Source organism: Coregonus clupeaformis, chromosome 17 (genome assembly GCF_020615455.1).
Source record: "Coregonus clupeaformis isolate EN_2021a chromosome 17, ASM2061545v1, whole genome shotgun sequence".
NCBI classification, from domain to species: Eukaryota; Metazoa; Chordata; class Actinopteri; order Salmoniformes; family Salmonidae; genus Coregonus; species Coregonus clupeaformis.
Genome location: NC_059208.1, coordinates 54353669 through 54374018, shown reverse-complemented (window position 1 = coordinate 54374018; position 20350 = coordinate 54353669). Strand labels below are relative to the sequence as shown.

Here is a 20350-nt window from a genome sequence, read left to right as displayed (position 1 = left end):
TTTTTTACCAAGTACCTGAGAAATAGTTTAATTGTGCCAACTGCAAATGCTACTGGCACTGAGATGTTGACACCATATTGAAAGAGTGGTTGCTTCCCAATTGGCTTCATATTCCCTATTCCCTTAGGGCCCATAGGGGTCTGGTCAAAAGTAGTGCACTATAAAGGGAATAGGTGCCATTTGGGACACAGGCAAATTTAGCACTCACCCTGAAGGACAGCTCCAGGTTCTCTCCTCCCCACACCTCCATGCCCATGTCGTATGTGCCCAGGTACTCAAAGTAGGCCTTGCTCACAGCAAACAGTCCACCAGCCATTGTAGGAGACCTGAGAGAGAGAGAAAGCATAGTGGAACATGGAGGTCAGTACAGTGTGCAGTTAACAGTCAGAGGCCATATTAGAATACTTTTAAATGAAATCTATTTTCTCACTTTCTTGAGGTAATCACTTATTTGTATGTGATTAGACCAAACTTAATAAGTGATTAGACCTTATTCAAGGAATGAAGGAGAAGCTGAGATGCATTTCAAAACATTTTAAACTAGGCCAGAAAGGAGAGTATTTGGGATCCTATAAAACTATCACTTTTACAAAACAACTTCTCTTCAAAATATCTCTCTATTTCATTTCCTCCTAAGAGGAGAGCCAGAGGTTATGTCCCAAAAGGCACCCTATTCCTTATATAGTGCACTACTACAGGGCCATAGGGCTCTGGTCAAAAGTAGTGCACCAAATAGAGAAAAGGGTGTTGTTTGAGATGGGCCCAGAAATCCCATATGGAAAGAAACTGATGACCATAGTTTTACTGACCTGATGGGTTCGGTGCGGGACTTGCGTTTCTTGCGGTCGACCTCAGGGAGGGAGTGCCACTGGAAGGTCAGCCTCCAGTCGAAGCCTCCGATCATGGGCTCATCTGTCTGCATGTAGAACTCAAACGTGTTCCAGTCTATGGTGTCGATCACCGGACACACGATGGTGGTCTCATTCTCTCCAATCCTGGATATATGGTGTAAGAAACGACACTCACTGAAAGTCCCTGGAAGGTTTTCATGATGAGACAATCCCTCATTTACATGTGATGAAAGTCATAACCATGTGCCACTATACTTGACCAGGAATGCCAATAGGCCAATCAACACTAGTCTGTTTTTATTGCCTCCAGAATGTCTTGTTGCTATGCAACCCTAATGACCAGTCCCATCCCATTCATAGAGTATTGAATCTGTAATTGAAATCAAATTGTCAATATGGTGGCTAAGTGACAAACACACCTCTCCAAGAGCGGCTCGATCCAGCCGGGGACACACTCGCAATGACAGTCCAGGAAAGTCAGTACGTCCCCCGTGGCATAGGTGGCGCCGATGAGCCTCGCCCTGACCAGCCCCTCCCTCTTGTTGGTGCGGATGAGGCGGACACGCTCCCAGTTACTGATGTACTGCTCCAGCTGAGACTGCAGATAGACTGGGTTTCACACAGAGAGATAGATGGTCAAGGATTCTCTCACACACACACACACACACACACACACACACACAGTACTTCTAAAACCTCATAATGGATAGTATGGGAAGGGCATACATCCTTACTTGGCAACTGTTTTCAAAGTTTATTCGCAGCGTGCACAGGATACAACAGGTGTAAAACAGTACAATGAAATTCTTACTTGAGAGCTCTTTCCCAACAGTGCAGTGATAATAATACAGACAACAATAGAAAATAAAAAGGTATTATCTTTGCACACTGACAGACCAACAAGCTCAATTATTAAAATCACAGTCCCAGTCTCCCTGAAGAGGAAGAGACCATCAGTAGTGTTGAAGAGAACTCTTTCCTCTCTCATTTTTCATCAGTCTCTTGTATATTACAGTTGTGGTTGAGAATGACGTGGCATTTTACATCCTGACTGGTCTAAGAGGGCGGTGGAGAGTCAATTCTGTAATATGTGGTCATTTGACACAAAGAGACAGCAGCTTTCATGTCTGAGCATAGAATTTGAATGAAAAGAACAGACATTCCCCATTCAGGTCAATTATGTCATAGTGGGTGGACTGGTGGCCATTTTGAATCATTTTGCTCAATATATATTTCTCTGTGTCTGAGAAAGCCATTTGTCCTATTCACTGACAGATACATAGAGACCTATTATATAACTACTTTTTCCTGACCAGCCCCACACATAAACACTAGAAACTCAATTTGTACTGACACTGAGCAGTGACTGTGGTGTCTCTACGGTAGAATATGTCCTTTCTCTCTCTCACAGAACTCTCTCTGGCTTATCTCATCTCATGTCAGATATGTACTGATAAGCCCCATAGTTCTGCCTACAGCATTACTGTTCTAAGTACTGATCATCCTGTTCTGTATTACCGTCAACTTTGGGGAGAAACGCAATGCCTGACAAATATTAGCTAGGTATTCATAGTATATTTTAAGCTTTATTTTACTCTCTAACGTTTGTGTTTTCTTGGCATAAAAGATTGTTCATATAAAAACTAAGTTTATCAACCAGATGTTCCCAAATTAAAATATGTTCCATGATGTTTCACAAAATGGACAACTAAAAAGCACGAACTGACGCAAATCCCCAAATGTTTGTAGAGGTGCTGACTAGGCTAACAGAACAGTAAACTGTGTAATAATTACTTTATTTATTATCCCCAAAAATAGACAACGACAAAAAAGGTCTACATGCTCCGTCTCACCTCGGTCACTAAAGTCGTCTATGAGGATGATCTCCTTCAGCAGGACAGCGGGCGTGCTCTCCAGAACACTGTGGATGGTCCTGAGCAGGGTGGACCAGGCCTCGTTGTAGAACGCTATGATCACCGACGTGGTCGGCAGATGGCGGTAGTCAAACTTCTTAGCTCTGCATCTGTACTCAAATGAAAGAGAGAGACATTGTTGTTGTTTATTGGGATTGCTTTTAGCCTATTAAAGGCTAATCTTTCAAAGTCCCTAAATAAATGTCAAGATTAAGGGATGGGTAACAATTTAAGCAATAAAAAGAAACATAAAATAACCCCTCCTATAGATGGATATTATTCTTATTAGTGAAATAAACTATTTTTAGAAAAATAAAAAGTATTATACATAATGATGGGGATACTAATCCCGATATAGGCTGACTGCAAGACAGACCACACAATCAGTCACTCTCTTTGGAGCAGTGTACATGTGACAGTTTACTTGAGAGTTGCTTTGGTCAGTGCAGGAGAGGAGCATTTGGTCTCATTCCTGTGGGGAGTAGTGGAAACGACAAGAAACAGAAATATGAGGGGAAAGAAATCACACCGACGTCCCACATGCCTGAGCCGTTCTCACGGAGAGACCAGAGGACAACATGCCTGAGCCGTTCTCACGGAGAGACCAGAGGACAACATGCCTGAGCAGTTCTCACGGAGAGACCAGAGGACAACATGCCTGAGCAGTTCTCACGGAGAGACCAGAGGACAACATGCCTGAGCAGTTCTCACGGAGAGACCAGAGGACAACATGCCTGAGCAGTTCTCACGGAGACCAGAGGACAACATGCCTGAGCCGTTCTCATGGAGACCAGAGGACAACATGCCTGAGCCGTTCTCATGGAGACCAGAGGACAACATGCCTGAGCAGTTCTCACGGAGACCAGGGGACAACATGCCTGAGCCGTTCTCACGGAGACCAGAGGACAACATGCCTGAGCCGTTCTCATGGAGACCAGAGGACAACATGCCTGAGCCGTTCTCATGGAGACCAGAGGACAACATGCCTGAGCCGTTCTCATGGAGACCAGAGGACAACATGCCTGAGCCGTTCTCATGGAGAGACCAGAGGACAACATGCCTGAGCCGTTCTCATGGAGAGACCAGAGGACAACATGCCTGAGCCGTTCTCATGGAGAGACCAGAGGACAACATGCCTGAGCCGTTCTCATGGAGAGACCAGAGGACAACATGCCTGAGCCGTTCTCACGGAGACCAGAGGACAACATGCCTGAGCAGTTCTCACGGAGAGACCAGAGGACAACATGCCTGAGCAGTTCTCACGGAGAGACCAGAGGAGTAAGTAATTCAAACTCAAGCAGAACAGCGTCTTTTATGGAAAACAGATGAAAAGTAACAAAAACACGAGCTTGTATTCAACCAGAGCGATAATGGTGTGTGTGTTTGTGTGTGTAGTAGCTTGATAATGGACAAGTAGTAACCTGTTTTGTTGCCGATCTTTATGCAAGCAACGGTAGGCTTCACAATAAAGGTCAACAGCACAGTAGGTAGGTAACAAATCTGCTACATTCCAAGCAATTTACATGCCTCACAAGAAGATTAAAGTCTCTGTTATGTGATTGGCCCGATCTCAACTTACACTGTGTGTGTTACTAATTGACGTCATGCTTGCCTTGCACAAAAGTTGGGAGTTGGGTGATTGTATTTGAAGTTAGGATTTGGCTTTAAACGTTTATTTGAGCATTCAACATTTGGGCTAAAATTCTTTTTCAGCTGGGACCCTTTTTTTTCTCTCACAAATCTAATGACACAACCTTAAAATCAGTCCATTTAGATTTTTACATCAACAAATAACCTTAAAATCATAACATTTTCATAAAAATGAAAAGAAACCAATAAATACATTTACTCAATAATATTGTATTTTTCAAATGATCTTGCTCAAAAACGTTAGTATATTATCCCATAAAAAAATCTGCACTCTTAATTATTTGTTCCTAAAAAAATTATCAGAATGTTTGCGAAAATAACCTGATTTTATGTGAGGGGTAATATTATAATACATTATCACATGGGGGTTGAGCTGCCACCATCATCGAGCATCACTTCCGCTGTGAACAGCTGGGAAGATGAAACACAGATGGAGAATTTTTATTGAGGCAATCAATCAAAGTTCAGTCCTCTAGCGTAATGAATACCGTACCTTTTAAACTGAGTCAGGGCAGTTAGGGAAGTTCCCCATTCATCCCTTACAGCTAGCGGTACAGTTAATATCTCTGTCTACATCACACCAAGTTAGCCAAGTCTAATTCAGCTTCATAACACAGATTTGTCTATTTAAGTAGCCATTAGTAAAAGTTGTATGTTTCTGCAATCAGCCTCACTGGACCTGTACAATAAGATGTGGTTACTGGTCTAAACTACTAGTCCAGATGGATTGTATTGCCAGGGGGGTCTCTGTGTGTGCACTGGGAAAATCTCAATAGCATACTCCTCGCATCCTCTCTCCTTGCCTCGTTCTCAAAAACTCATTGGAGGAGAAGGTCAGAGGGGAGGGACATCTGGCTTTCTCATCCAATGGGTTTTGAGAAGGAGATGAGGAGAGAGGACACGAGGAGTATGCTATTGAGATGTTCCCACTGTGTGAATATGAAGATCATTTGCCTACTCACTCCTTCATCCTGTTGTCCTGGATGTGTCGGTGCAGGGAGATCTTATCACTGACAAAGATATTAATAGCGTATCTCTCCACGCTGTCCTCCTCCTGCTTCTTCTCCTCCGGGCTGAGGTTTAGCCTGGTGGCCTTTCCCCACTCCCCGGGAGCGTTGGCGTCCGACGGCGCCTTCACGTACACAGGCCTGGCCAGCTGCTCGCTCCCCTGTTCCTCCACGGGGGATAAGTGCCTGACCAGCAGGCTGCGGCCCCCTCCGTCCTCCCCTCCATCGGTCCCTGTGGAGGAGAAGGAACGGGCCAGGAGCAGGTAACCCAGCCACAGCACCCACAGCAGGAAGAAGGTCTTTGCTAGGAGGCCCAGCTTCCTGGAGCAACGCACCCTCATCGCCCCCAGCAATCACTAGAGTGGAATCTCACCAGCTGCCACTCAAGAGTGCCCAGGCCACACAGCTCTGTGGAAAACACAAACAAACAAACAGGGAGGGCTGAGAAAATGTTTAGGTCCAGTTTGAAGTTTGGCCTATGATGAAAGTATTAAGACACCTTGAGTTGAGTTATAAGTCAATCCATGACAGACTTGATAGACTTGAACCATTACAGTGAACAGTTAGGGCTACACCCCCTACAACAGATGGAACAGGAAAGTGAGAGCAACCACAGGTGAAGTCAATCAAAAATCAATCTGGTTTATTACAAGTTGCAACAGGGAGACACCTCCAGCACAGAAGCAGAGAAAATGTCTAACTGCCTCTTGGAGACAGGCCCTTTATATCGTAATAAAAGCACCAAATGTTCTCTAAAAACACCAGCCGAGAGGCTCGTAGGAAGTCCAAAACAAAAACGCTGTGAACGTCATCAATACAACAGTGAATAATCAGTGTGTCCTCAGTCCTTGTATCTCTAGTCTGGCGTCAATCACTATCAACAGATATGAGAATAAACCATAACAAGTCTTGTGACCTTCAACCTGCACCTTGAGCGTCACAAATAGAACACTGGAAATGATGTGTGTTACAGAAACGCCAAACACGCTAAACATTGTGTTGATCACTCTAAATTAAATGTAAAAATGTTGCAATATTAAATATTCCCATTAGAACAGCTGAATAGTAGTGTTTATAACACGTTTCATGCAGAGCTGTTGATAAGAAATATATTGAGAGATTAAAATTCTCACTCAGAGCGTTCCACATGACAAGGAGATTTGATTAAGCACAAAACGCTTAAAGGCTAATTATTTTATGCTAATTTTATTCCACTCAGCGGCAGCGCTAATGCTCGACAGAGACGTCTGTTTACGGCTAAATGAAAAAACACTGCTAATGATGCCGCTCAAATTGACTAAACTGATGACAATCATCATCATCCAATATCAATAATGACAAACTCAGGGCTGGGCTAGATGCGAGCCGAAATGAAATACAAATAGCAAAGATGGATCACTGTACAGCGGATTTAATTATATAGGCTACTCTGTGGTGGTGAAATAATTGAACTTAATCAAATCCAACATTTTATACAGGAGGCATTGCACATTGCACACCCTAAAATGTTGTATTTAGAACCTAAAAGGGTTATTTGCTGTCCCCATGGGAGAACAATTGAATACATTTTTCACAGAGGATTCTATATGGAATCTAAAAGTGTTCTTCAAATAATTATCCCATAAGGACAGCAGGGGAACCCTTCTAGAACCCTTTTTTTCTAAGAGTGTACTAAATAGCCAAGATTCTCTGAGATGATACGTTCAGGCAACAGTCTAAGCCGGAGGTTGTTCTACTGTTCTCCTAGTGTTAACACACAGGCTTAGAGTCAGACTTCTTCTAGTGTTAACACACAGGCTTAGAGTCAGACTTCTTCTAGTGTTAACACACAGGCTTAGAGTCAGACTTCTTCTAGTGTTAACACACAGGCTTAGATACAGACTTCTTCTAGTGTTAACACACAGGCTTAGATACAGACTTCTTCTAGTGTTAACACACAGGCTTAGATACAGACTTCTTCTAGTGTTAACACACAGGCTTAGATACAGACTTCTTCTAGTGTTAACACACAGGCTTAGATACAGACTTCTTCTAGTGTTAACACACAGGCTTAGATACAGACTTCTCCTAGTGTTAACACACAGGCTTAGATACAGACTTCTTCTAGTGTTAACACACAGGCTTAGAGTCAGACTTCTTCTAGTGTTAACACACAGGCTTAGAGTCAGACTTCTTCTAGTGTTAACACACAGGCTTAGATACAGACTTCTTCTAGTGTTAACACACAGGCTTAGATACAGACTTCTTCTAGTGTTAACACACAGGCTTAGATACAGACTTCTTCTAGTGTTAACACACAGGCTTAGATACAGACTTCTTCTAGTGTTAACACACAGGCTTAGATACAGACTTCTTCTAGTGTTAACACACAGGCTTAGATACAGACAGCTCAGCTCAAAAGACAAGCAGACCAGAGGCAAACCAAAGAGGGCAGACACTGCTAAAACAGTCTCCATCATCACTGCTGACATTGAGTGTAACCGCAGCATTAATATTTCAGCAGGGAGCGATACTCACTACAGCAGCAGTGACTGACAGACTGACGCTTTAGAAAGTCACTTTGATCCACTCTGTGCCTTTCCACTCCGAAGATACACCCGATGATGTGTTCTGTCCCCACACACTCCAGCTTCCTACTGTACCATTGAGATTTTTCCATCATCAAGACTACACCGCTTTACTATCATCAATTTAACTCTGGAAAAAAAATCAGGCAATGATCATGACAGGGAAATTCTGAGGATGCCGGCGAGGATGTTACCCTAAAATTATTTATTTATGCGCCCTATATAGGATGTATATACGCACAATGCAACATAAAACTTTGTTTGTCAGATTCATGTCTGAGGAGACTTTGTATGATGTGTGCTGCAGAATTGTTGAGTCACTAAGCTTGAATCTCCATCTCAGTCCTTCAAAGCGTTACCAGGCCATGCCTCTTTCACACTCAATGCTCTGTTCACTGGCCAAGGGACTCAGAGGCCTGGGGTTACAAAATGGAGAACGCCACTAAACAAAACCTCCTTTATATTAGCCATCCATCACACCTTGCTCCCCACTAAATCTGATAGCCCTTGGTGGGGCTGGGGAGGGAGGGATTTGGACCAGCAGGCTTACGGTGAATTTCTGCCTCTTCTTTGGGGTAAGACTGTGTGAGCTCTGCAGAATCCAAAACAAGTAGGCCTAAGTCACCAGATACAGGAGGCTTTGGGTCCATCGCTGGCTGGCTACACTGCCCCGTTGCTACAGTACCACTAATCTAGATGCCACCTGATCTAGCATTTTCTGTCAGAGGGGGGTTTTAAAAAGGGAGTCTGGACAGCCCTAGCAGTGTTTAATCTTATAAAAAGGTCTGACTGACGACAGAGCAGATGGCTGCTTTACTGTTGTTATAGCAGGCTATAGAGACTAGAGAGTTTAGCTATAGCCATCTGAAGAAGGATTTACATCCAGCCATGATCATGTGTTACTTTGTGTGGTGGAGTAGAGAGAACTTGCATTTCAGCCGAACACTGCACCTTGCCTTCAATGACCTGTAATACTAAATGCACTATACTGCATTTGCACTGCATGGGCTACACCTCTGCAAAACACTGTATATGCACTGCAGGCCTATACACAGTGCTGTGAAAAACTAAGAATATAACTTTGTTCAACAAATAAATGAAATAAGTATAAATTGTTTGTGTTATTTGTACACTCAGGTTCCCTTTATCTAATATTAGGTTTTGGTTGAAGATCTGACAACATTCAGTATCAAAAATATGCAAAAGTAGAGAAAATCAGAAAGGGGGCAAATACTTTTGATACTGAATGTTAAATCCGATCTTCAACCAAAACCTAATATTAGATAAAGGGAAACTGAGTGAACAAATAACAACAATTACATACTTATTTAATTTGTTTCATAAACAAAGTTATGCAACACCAAATGCCCCTGTGTGAAAAAGTAATTGCCCCCTTACACTCAATAACTGGTTGTGCCGCCTTTAGCTACAACGACTCCAACCAAACGCTTCTTGTAGTTGTTGATCAGTCTCTCACGTCACTGTGAAGGAATTTTGTCCCACTCTTTGCAGAACTACTTTAACTGGTTGCAGTCATTGTAGCTAAAGGTGGCACAACCAGTTATTGAGTGTAAGTGGGCAATTACTTTTTCACACAGGGGAATTGGGTATTGCATAACATTGTTCAACAAATAAATGAAATAAGTATAAATTGTTTGTGTTATTTGTAAACTCAGGTTCCCTTTATCTAATATTAGGTTTTGGTTGAAGATCTGATAACATTCAGTATCAAAAATATGCAAAAGTAGAGAAAATCAGAAAGGGGGCAAATACTTTTTCACAGCGTATACGCGTCACGGCAGCATCTCTCTCTCTGCATACAGTTGCGGACAAATATATTGTCACCCTTGCACTTTTCTTAAATAAATCCATATTTCTTCTAAAATAAGTTGAAACTGAAAAACACCTTCGGTCTCCACACCTTATTGGATTTTCAACATTGCAGAACCAATTTTATTTTTGAAAAAGTTAAGTTCCCATTTTTTATTTAGAAAATAAAGACAAATGGCATGGACAAAATGATTGGCACCCCGAAACTAGTAGGTCTACTTGGTTGCATAGCCTTTGGCCAAGATAACTGCAGACAACTGCTTCTTGTAGCCATCAATGAGCTTGCTGCACCTTTCTACTGGCAATTTGTTAAACTAATCAGCAGCAAACTGTTCTAATTCTTCAATGTTTGAGGGGTGCCCTCCACCAACTGCTGTTTACAAATCTTGCCAGATCAAATCGTATTGGTCACATACAAATCAAATCAAATTTTATTGGTCACATGCGCCGAATACAACAGGTGCAGACATTACAGTGAAATGCTTACTTACAGCCCTTAACCAACAGTGCATTTATTTTAAACAAAAAAAAGTAAGAATAAAAACAACAACAAAAAAAGTGTTGAGAAAAAAAGAGCAGAAGTAAAATAAAGTGACAGTAGGGAGGCTATATATACAGGGGGGTACCGTTGCAGAGTCAATGTGCGGGGGCACCCGGCTAGTTGAGGTAGTTGAGGTAATATGTACATGTGGGTAGAGTTAAAGTGACTATGCATAAATACTTAACAGAGTAGCAGCAGCGTAAAAAGGATGGGGTGGGGGGGCAGTGCAAATAGTCCGGGTAGCCATGATTAGCTGTTCAGGAGTCTTATGGCTTGGGGGTAGAAGCTATTGAGAAGTCTTTTGGACCTAGACTTGGCACTCCGGTACCGCTTGCCGTGCGGTAGCAGAGAGAACAGTCTATGACTAGGGTGGCTGGAGTCTTTGACAATTTTGAGGGCCTTCCTCTGACACCGCCTGGTATAGAGGTCCTGGATGGCAGGAAGCTTTGCCCCAGTGATGTACTGGGCCGTACGCACTACCCTCTGTAGTGCCTTGCGGTCAGAGGCCAAGCAGTTGCCATACCAGGCGGTGATGCAACCAGTCAGGATGCTCTCGATGGTGCAGCTGTAGAATTTTTTGAGGATCTGAGGACCCATGCCAAATCGTTTTAGTCTCCTGAGGGGGAATAGGCTTTGTCGTGCCCTCTTCACGACTGTCTTGGTGTGTTTGGACCATGATAGTTCGTTGGTGATGTGGACACCAAGGAACTTGAAGCTCTCAACCTGTTCCACTACAGCCCCTACACGTGACTCGTTTCAAGAAACTAGGCGTATTTCGCACGGCACTACTTCACAGGATTGGCATTTGAACGTAAACATTAATTTTTTATCAAAATGCATTTTTTTTGCAGAAATGCCTTCTGGAACATGTGATCTTTCGTGTGCCTTAATAACAAACTTGTATTCCATCCATAAATACAAATAAAATTGTTACATTACGAGCCTAGTTGGTTTAGCCATGGAAAGACAGGAACCTTCCCGTTAGCCATGATTGGCTGAGATAATGGATGGGCTGAACATGCCGGAAGATGAGTTTGGATTTGTCTGCCATGTAGCATGCTTCTGTTTATAACGTGAGCTGCTCAGTATGTTGATAGTCCTTTCTACCATGCCGTTTTTGAAATATATAACTTTAGCCATCGAAAACTACAAAAGTTTTGGTACTTTTCTCAACAACATTTAAAAAAAACGATTTAACTAGGCAAATCAGTTAAGAACAAATTCTTATTTACAATGACGGCCTACCCCGGCCTCCCCTAACCCAGACGACGCTGGGCCAATTGTGGGCTGCCCTATGGGACTCCCGATCACGGCCGGTATCGAACCAGGGTCTGCAGTGACAAATCTAGCACTGAGATGCAGTGCCTTAATGCCCTGAATTTAGCAGGCGCCATCGACAGATCAGTTGGAAAAAGTGATTTGTTACTTTCTGCATGCCACGGTCAGTGTAAACCGGAGTGACTTGACACAACGCTGGCCAAACAAGATGTAGCTACAAACAAAACAGAGTTAAATGGTTCCAGTCTGCCGTGAAGCGTTCATCCATGTATAAGGGTAAGAGTCTAGCTACATTTTCAGATATTATACGTTTCTAATTTTGCAGAATGTCATTTTCATTGCAAGTTAAAAGCGTACTGTTCGCTAACTAACGTTACGTGTATGATCTGTGTAGTAATATTATTCTAATCAGAAAACCATTTGCATTCTTAGTTATAGCCTAATGTTAGCTAGCTAACATGGAACCTGGTTGGTTAGCTTTAGCTACCTGCAGATTCATACTACAGCTATGACAATGTTTGTATTGGTTGGTAGTAGTATGAGTTGGGATTATGCTGGTTCATTGTTTAGCGAGCTAGCTAGCTACATGTCTAAACAAAACACTTCGCCAGAGGATTACATGACCCATCAAGTTAGCCAGGTGTGTCTGGGGGTGATTATGGCCATTTATTGTATTTCATGAACATGTGTACATGTCTAGACAATAGTGACCCACCCACTTAGCTAGATGTGGCTGGGGGTTGGTTATAGCATTTCCTACACATGACCCATCAATTTAGACAAGTGTGTCAGGTAAGCGTCATCTAATAATTATAAAATATTTTTATCTGGACACTTTCTGTTTTTGATATTGCTATATATATAGTGTGTGTTTACCAGAGACGGTAATGTGAAGAACAACATGACCTGCAGCAAAGTCAGATTAGGATATAGACCAAGGACTAGATAGTGCATTTTTACCTGGAGTTTTTCCTTATTGTAGGCTACTACTTTCACCACTTTTAGTCTTATAATAATATAATATAATATGCCATTTAGCAGACGCTTTTATCCAAAGCGACTTACAGTCATAAAAATCTTTGGTTGTTTACTAAACTAATTACTCTGTTTAGCAAATGGCCTTACGTGAATCCTTAAAGAGATGGGTGAGGCTAAGGCTTAAGAGGGTGTGAACTATGCTGAATGGGTGTGTAAGGCTTAAGAGGGTGTGAACTATGCTGAATGGGTGTAGACAAAGAAAAGCTCTCCAGTAGGTGTACCAAAACATTCAAGGACCATTTTCTGAAAAGTGGGGTTACACGTTTATCAACTTTCAAAGCAGAATTACTTTCCCATTGTTCTTCAACTGCAGTGTATGAAACACCATTTTCTAGATCTGAGTCTCTACTTTTATCCAATGTAAAAAACACAATTTCAAATGTTGCTACATAAGACCGAATCGAGGCGGTCGGTCACATATTTAGCAGATGTTATTGCGGGTGTAGCGAAATGCTTGTGTTCCTAGCTCCAACAGTGCAGTAATATCTAACAATACACACAAATGTTATGGATAGGTTATGGATGTGATTCAGATCTGGACTCCTCCCTGGCCACTCCAGAACAGTCCAGCATTTCTTCTTCAAACATTCCAGGGTGCTTTTGATGTGCGTTTGGGTTTGTTGTCCTGATGGAAGACCCACAACCTTCAATAGAGACACCGTTTTTGGACACTAGGTTGAACATTGGAATCCAAAACACCTGATAATCTGCTGATTTTATGATGCACATTCAAGGCCCCCAGTACCACAGGCAGCAAAGCAACCTCACAGTATTATCAAGCATCCCCATGTATGATTTTAGGGAGGGTATTCCTTTAATTGAATACGTAATTTGGTCTGCGCTATGTGGCCCCCGCTGCAAAGAATGTCTACATCTACACACATATCTACACCCATATATCTACATACACAAATCTACACACATGACATACAGTGAGGAAAAAAAATATTTGATCCCCTGCTGATTTTGTACGTTTGCCCACTGACAAAGAAATGATCAGTCTATAATTTTAATAGTAGGTTTAATTGAACAGTGAGAGACAGAATAACAACAACAAAATCCAGAAAAAAGCATGTCAAAATATTATAAATTGATTTGCATTTTAATGTGGGAAATAAGTATTTGACCCCCTCTCAATCAGAAAGATTTCTGGCTCCCAGGTGTCTTTTATACAGGTAACGAGCTGAGATTAGGAGCACACTCTTAAAGGGAGTGCTCCTAATCTCAGCTTGTTACTGTATAAAAGACACCTGTCCACAGAAGCAATCAATCAATCAGATTCAAACTCTCCACCATGGCCAAGACCAAAGAGCTCTCCAAGGATGTCAGGGACAAGATTGTAGACCTACACAAGGCTGGAATGGGCTACAAAACCATCGCCAAGCAGCTTGGTGAGAAGGTGACAACAGTTGGTGCGATTATTCGCAAATGGAAGAAACACAAAATAACTATCAATCTCCCTCGTCCTGGGGCTCCATGCAAGATCTCACCTCGTGGAGTTGCAATGATCATGAGAACGGTGAGGAATCAACCCAGAACTACACGGGAGGATCTTGTCAATGATCTCAAGGCAGCTGGGACCATAGTCACCAAGAAAACAATTGGTAACACACTACGCCGTGAAGGACTTAAATCCTGCAGCGTCCGCAAGGTCCCCCTGCTCAAGAAAGCACATATACATGCCCGTCTGAAGTTTGCCAATGAACATCTGAATGATTCAGAGGAGAACTGGGTGAAAGTGTTGTGGTCTGATGAGACCAAATTGGAGCTCTTTGGCATCAACTCAACTCGCCGTGTTTGGAGGAGGAGGAATGCTGCCTATGACCCCAAGAACACCATCTGCACCGTCAAACATGGAGGTGGAAACATTATGCCTTGCAGGTGTTTTTCTGCTAAGGGGACAGGACAACTTTACCGCATCAAAGGGACGATGGATGGGGCCATGTACCGTCAAATCTTGGGTGAGAACCTCCTTCCCTCAGCCAGGGCATTGAAAATGGGTCGTGGATGGGTATTCCAGCATGCCAATGACCCAAAACACACGGCCAAGGCAACAAAGGAGTGGCTCAAGAAGAAGCACATTAAGGTCCTGGAGTGGCCTAGCCAGTCTCCAGATCTTAATCCCATAGAAAATCTGTGGAGGGAGCTGAAGGTTCGAGTTGCCAAACGTCAGCCTCGAAACCTTAATGACTTGAAGAAGATCTGCAAAGAGGAGTGGGACAAAATCCCTCCTGAGATGTGTGCAAACCTGGTGGCCAACTACAAGAAACGTCTGACCTCTGTGATTGCCAACAAGGGTTTTGCCACCAAGTACTAAGTCATGTTTTGCAGAGGGGTCAAATACTTATTTCCCTCATTAAAATGCAAATCAATTTATAACATTTTTGACATGCGTTTTTCTGGATTTTTTTGTTGTTATTCTGTCTCTCACTGTTCAAATAAACCTATCATTAAAATTATAGACTGATCATTTCTTTGTCAGTGGGCAAACATACAAAATCAGCAGGGGATCAAATACTTTTTTCCCTCACTGTACATACACATACATCTACACACATACATATCTATACACAGTGCATTCGGAAAGTATTCACACCCCTTGACTTTCTCCACATTTTGTTACGTTACAGCCTTATTCTAAAATTGATTAAATAAATATAAAAATCTCAATCTACACACAATACCCAATAATGACAAAGCGAAAACAGATTTGCAGAATTTTTCGCAAATTTATATATATATATATATATAAAAAAATATACTTTTTTTACAGAAGTATTCAGACACTATGAGACTCTAAATTGAGATCAGGTGCATCCTGTTTCAATTGATCATCCTTGAGATGTTTCTACAACTAAATTGGAGTCCACCTGTGGTAAATTCAATTGATTGGACATGATTTGGAAAGGCACACACCTGTCATGTCAGAGCAAAAACCAAGCCATGAGTCGAAGGAATTGTCCCTACAGCTCCGAGAGAGGATTGTGTCGAGGCAAAGATCTGGGGAAGGGTACCAAACAATTTCTGCAGAATTAAAGGTCCCCAAGAACACAGTGGCCTCCATCATTCTTAAATGGAAGAAGTTTGGAACCACCAAGACTCTTCCTAGAGCTAGCCGCCCGGCCAAACTGAGCAATCGGGGGAGAAGGGTCTTGGTCAGGGAGGTGACCAAGAACCCGATGGTCACTCTGACAAAGCTACAGAGTTCCTCTGTGGAGATGGGAGAACCTATCAGAAGGACAACCATCTCTGCAGCACTCCACCAATCAGGCCTTTATGGTAGAGTGGCCAGGCCACTCCTCAGTAAAAGGCACGACAGCCCGCTTGGAGTTTGCCAAAAGGCACCTAAAGGACTCTCAGACCATGAGAAACAAGACTCTCTGGTCTGACTGAACAGTTTGGCCTGAATGCCAAGCGTCACGACTGCAGGAATCCTGGCACCATCCCTACGTTGTAGCATGGTGGTGGCAGCATCATGCTGTGGGGATCTTTTCAGCGGCAGGGACTGGGAGACTAGTCAAGATCGAGGGAAAGATGAACGGAGCAAAGTACAGAGAGATCCTTGATGAAAACCTGCTCCAGAGCGCTCAGGACCTCAGACTTGGGCGAAGGTTCACCTTCCAAAGGACAACCACCCTAAGCACACAGCCAAGACAACGCAGTAGTGGCTTCGGGACAAGTCTCTGAATATCCTTGAGTGGCCCAGCCAGAGACCAGACTTGAACCCTATTTAACATCTCTGGAGAGACCAGAAAATAGCTGTGCAGCGACGCTCCCCATCCAACCTGACAGAGCTTGAGAGGATCTGCAGAGAATATTGGGAGAAAATCCCCAAATTCAGGTGTACCAAGCTTGTAGCGTCATATCCAAGAAGACTTGAGGCTGTAATCGCTGCCAAAGGTGCTTCAGCAAAGTACTGAGTAAAGGGTCTGAATACCTACTCATTCCAGGTTTATTTTTTATTTTTTACTATTTTCTGCATTGTAGAATAATAGTGAAGACATCAAAACTATTAAATAACACATATGGAATCATTTAGTAACCAAAAAAGTGTTAAACAAATCAAAATATATTTTATATTTGAGATTCTTCAAAGTAGCCACCCTTTGCCTTCATGACAGCTTTGCACACTCTTGGCATTCTCTCAACCAGCTTCATGAGGTAGTCACCTGGAATGCATTTCAATTAACAGGTGTGCCTTTTTAAAAGTGAATTTGTGGAATTTCTTTACTTCTTAATGCTGTTGAGCCAATCAGTTGTGTTGTGACAAGGTAGGGGTGGTATACAGAAGATAGCCCTTTTTCGTAAAAGACCAAGTCCATATTATGGCAAGAACAGCTCAAATAAGCAAAGAGAAATGACAGTCCATCATTACTTTAAGACATGAAGGTCAGTCAATCCGGAAAATTTCAAGAACTTTGAAAGTTTCTTCAAGTGCAGTGGCAAAAACCATAAAGCGCTATGACCCAAAACACACCTCCAGGCTGTGTAAGGGCTATTTGACCAAGAAGGAGAGTGATGGTGCTGCATCAGATGACCTGGCCTCCACAATCCCCCGACCTCAACCCAATTGAGATGGTTTGGGACTCCCGAGTAGTGCAGTGGTCTAAGGCTACTACATGATTCCATATGTGTTATTTCATAGTTTTGATGTCTTCACTATTCTACAATGTAGAAAATACCAACAAAAAAAAGAAAAACCCTTGAATGAGTGGGTGTGTCCAAACTTTTGACTGGTACTGTATATATACACACACACATACACATATATATATATATATATATATATATAAATGTATATTTCTGCTGAGACATGCTTTTAAATGGATAGTCGTTGGCTCAATGACTGGAAGTCTATTGGAACTGCTAGCACGTCATTGTGCTAACACTAGTAGCAATGCACTCTCCCCCCCTACCCTTGCTACCACTGCTGAAAAAAATCCTAGGGGAAACACATTGTCACTGGAATGTATTTGGCAGTTATTCTAAAAGCGGTTATGTTAGTATAGACATGGGAGCGTTGCCAATGTCTTCATCTGCAACAGAAGAGGAAGAAAAACACCTGACACTGACAAAGATCTACAGTCAATCTACAAGAGTGTTGTTAAAGTACAAACATGGAACAGGGCTGCCACTTTCGCTGTGACATCCATCTCAGAGACCAGTCAAACAAAAGTTGCACTGACAACACTCACTGTAACTCAGAACATTTGTGTGAGTACATTTTATCTGTGTCGCTGAATGGTACACCGCAGATAGTTAAATAAAGGTTAAATAAATACAATAAAATAAAAGAACAGCTGGCCAACATGAAATATGAGGGCCAATATGTGAGCGTTTACTCGCTGTTAACATTCGGTCCTCTGTAGCTCAGCTGGTAGAGCACGGCGCTTGTAACGCCAAGGTAGTGGGTTCGATCCCCGGGACCACCCATACACAAAAATGTATGCACGCATGACTAAGTCGCTTTGGATAAAAGCGTCTGCTAAATGGCATATAATTATAATTAATAATTAATAATAAAAACCTCTCACAAAATAGGTGCTAGTACAATTCTGTATTCTACTATGATGGTGTCTGTCTCACTGAATGGTGTACGTTGAAGTTTCCCTTCCAGACGCTGATCTTGGGTCAGTTTGGCATTTCCATCAGTAATAGTTAAGGTTGGAATTGGGGGAGGGGATGCTGATCCTAGATCTGTACCTACAGCTGGCCAGCTTGAACTACTAGAGTCAACAGGCCTATACTCCCTGTAAACATTCAGCACTGAAAAAGCTCTCGACGACAAAAACAACTCTTCAGTTATTTCACTGAGCGTAAACACTATAGTAAGACCAACCGGCCGACCATATGAAACTGGATCAGGAGGTTGATAAATAAAGTTAGGCTATAACATGTCTTCCACATACCTCCTTTACACTGACAAACATTTTCTATAGCCTACAGTGAAAGCTTGTAGTTCAGCTTTACTTTCTCTTTAATGGACTTGATGCATCTTGTCCGATGTTAGCCCACACTGTCAAATGAAAATAGCTGATGTCTCCTTGTATGTTGACAGATTTAGTTTCAAAGACTTTGGGGGAATTTAGGGAAAGTGCTTGTTTTCCCTGATGTTTAGGTTGTGGTTGTGGTCTGGGTGCAGTGGAGTGAGCAGAAGTGGGTGTGTCAGTAAATGGCTAAAGATCCATCTACATTTCTACATCTTCAGCATTAGGCCTACATTTTCTTCCAACAGAGTGCAAATAAATCATAGCTAGTTCGTTGAACTTGACAGGCTTCAATTATAGACATTATCACTGTAATGCAAATATGCCGAGAATGGTGAAACTGCAGTCTAGAGATCACCTTCAGTTTAGAGAAGATGAGGTGTACTGTGAGTGTGAGCTAAAATAACTCCTAAATGGGACTGTGAAGGGTTTAAAAGCATTGCACCTTTAGAATGAACATGTATCCATGTTAAATCTGGGAATAAAAACTGTAGCTAAAACCAATGCATGTTGTTGTTACCAACTGTTTGTTACAAAATAACAGTAGTATAAGTTATTTGCATGGACTGACATGGGTTAGCTATTATTAGGTTCGCCTAACTCAGCTGTCGATACAGACAACAAAGTTAGCTTGTTATTAAATATCAGATATTGAGTCTCTTTGATTAGATTACTAACTAGTTAGCTAGTTAGTTAAGGTTAGTTTGTTACTGACCGGGAGCTGGCTGACCGTGGTTTGAAACCTTCGGGAACAAGATATTTACATCCAACATAAACTTGCTAACATTAACAAGCCACGTTTAGCAAGAACACAAAGTTCCTGTAGCAAAATAACAAGCAATCTTAGCTAGCTACTGTAGCTAGCTAACCTGCTTGGTAGTTAGCTAACTCTGGTCCAGGGCGACCAGAGCTGATCTATGTATTAGCTTGCTAGCCAGATTACACCTGATTAGCCACGTGTAGACATTAACTTCATTCTTACTTTATTAGCTAGTCCACTACATTCCGTGTTCCTGGAAGCTGCTCGGCGTTTTGTCTCCGACTCAACCTCTGGCTTGCATCTGTCTAGCTCGAGCTCAGACTGCAGCTTTCAACACAACCACATCCTCTTCACGTTGATGATGTCTCGAGCGCTGGCTAGCTGGGGCTGTCACTTTTCCGTTCTGGAATTGAGCTTGCCAGCTCTTGTTTTCACTCGATTTCAAAGGAATTCTTGAAGCAGTGTAATAAATTGGACTACATGTATGCGTACTCGTACTAAAAATATTTCTGACCTTGAAACCTCTTGTTATTCACGAAATTCAGGTTTGCTGATTGAACAAGTGTAGATGGTTGGTCATCAGGAAGTTTGCCAATGTGGCGATTTGATCTGAATAAACCACGTGACCAAAGCATTGCGGAAAAAGAATATTAAAGACAGTATACCATTTTATGTTCCAAAATTAACAAGGATGTTTCACTTGTAACACTTTTTCCAATGTCACAAATAATAAAATAATAACAATGTGTGTGTGTGTGTTCGACTTTATGTGACGCTTTACCAGTTAATCCCTACCTCTTTAACCTCCATATGATAGATTCTATCCACACTCTAAAAAGTTACGTTTCCTGGAGGATCCTTTAGGGGTTCTTCAAATTGAAACTGTGGGGGAACCCCTATAAATTCTTCGAATAACTCTTTAAAAGGG

The 20350-nt window shown here is 42.2% G+C and overlaps 1 protein-coding gene across 2 annotated transcripts in view; it reads right to left on the bottom strand.

Moving 5' to 3' along the window:
- The window catches only part of LOC121586752 (polypeptide N-acetylgalactosaminyltransferase 4-like), a 38779-nt gene extending 18756 nt beyond the window's left edge, over positions 1-20023 (bottom strand). Inside the window, exons 1-6 of one of the 2 annotated variants that reach the window (XM_041903713.1) lie at positions 19937-20023; positions 5377-5829; positions 2705-2874; positions 1271-1460; positions 810-995; positions 209-326 (exon numbers count right to left, since the gene is read on the bottom strand). In XM_041903713.1, coding sequence (XP_041759647.1) covers positions 209-326; positions 810-995; positions 1271-1460; positions 2705-2874; positions 5377-5762 — 1050 coding nt within the window. In that variant the 5' untranslated portion in view covers positions 5763-5829; positions 19937-20023. Of the gene's footprint in view, positions 1-208; positions 327-809; positions 996-1270; positions 1461-2704; positions 2875-5376; positions 5830-19644 lie in introns of both variants that reach the window. The other variant, XM_041903712.2, reaches the window with a different exon arrangement.
- Between the last annotated feature and the right edge of the window lie 327 nt (positions 20024-20350).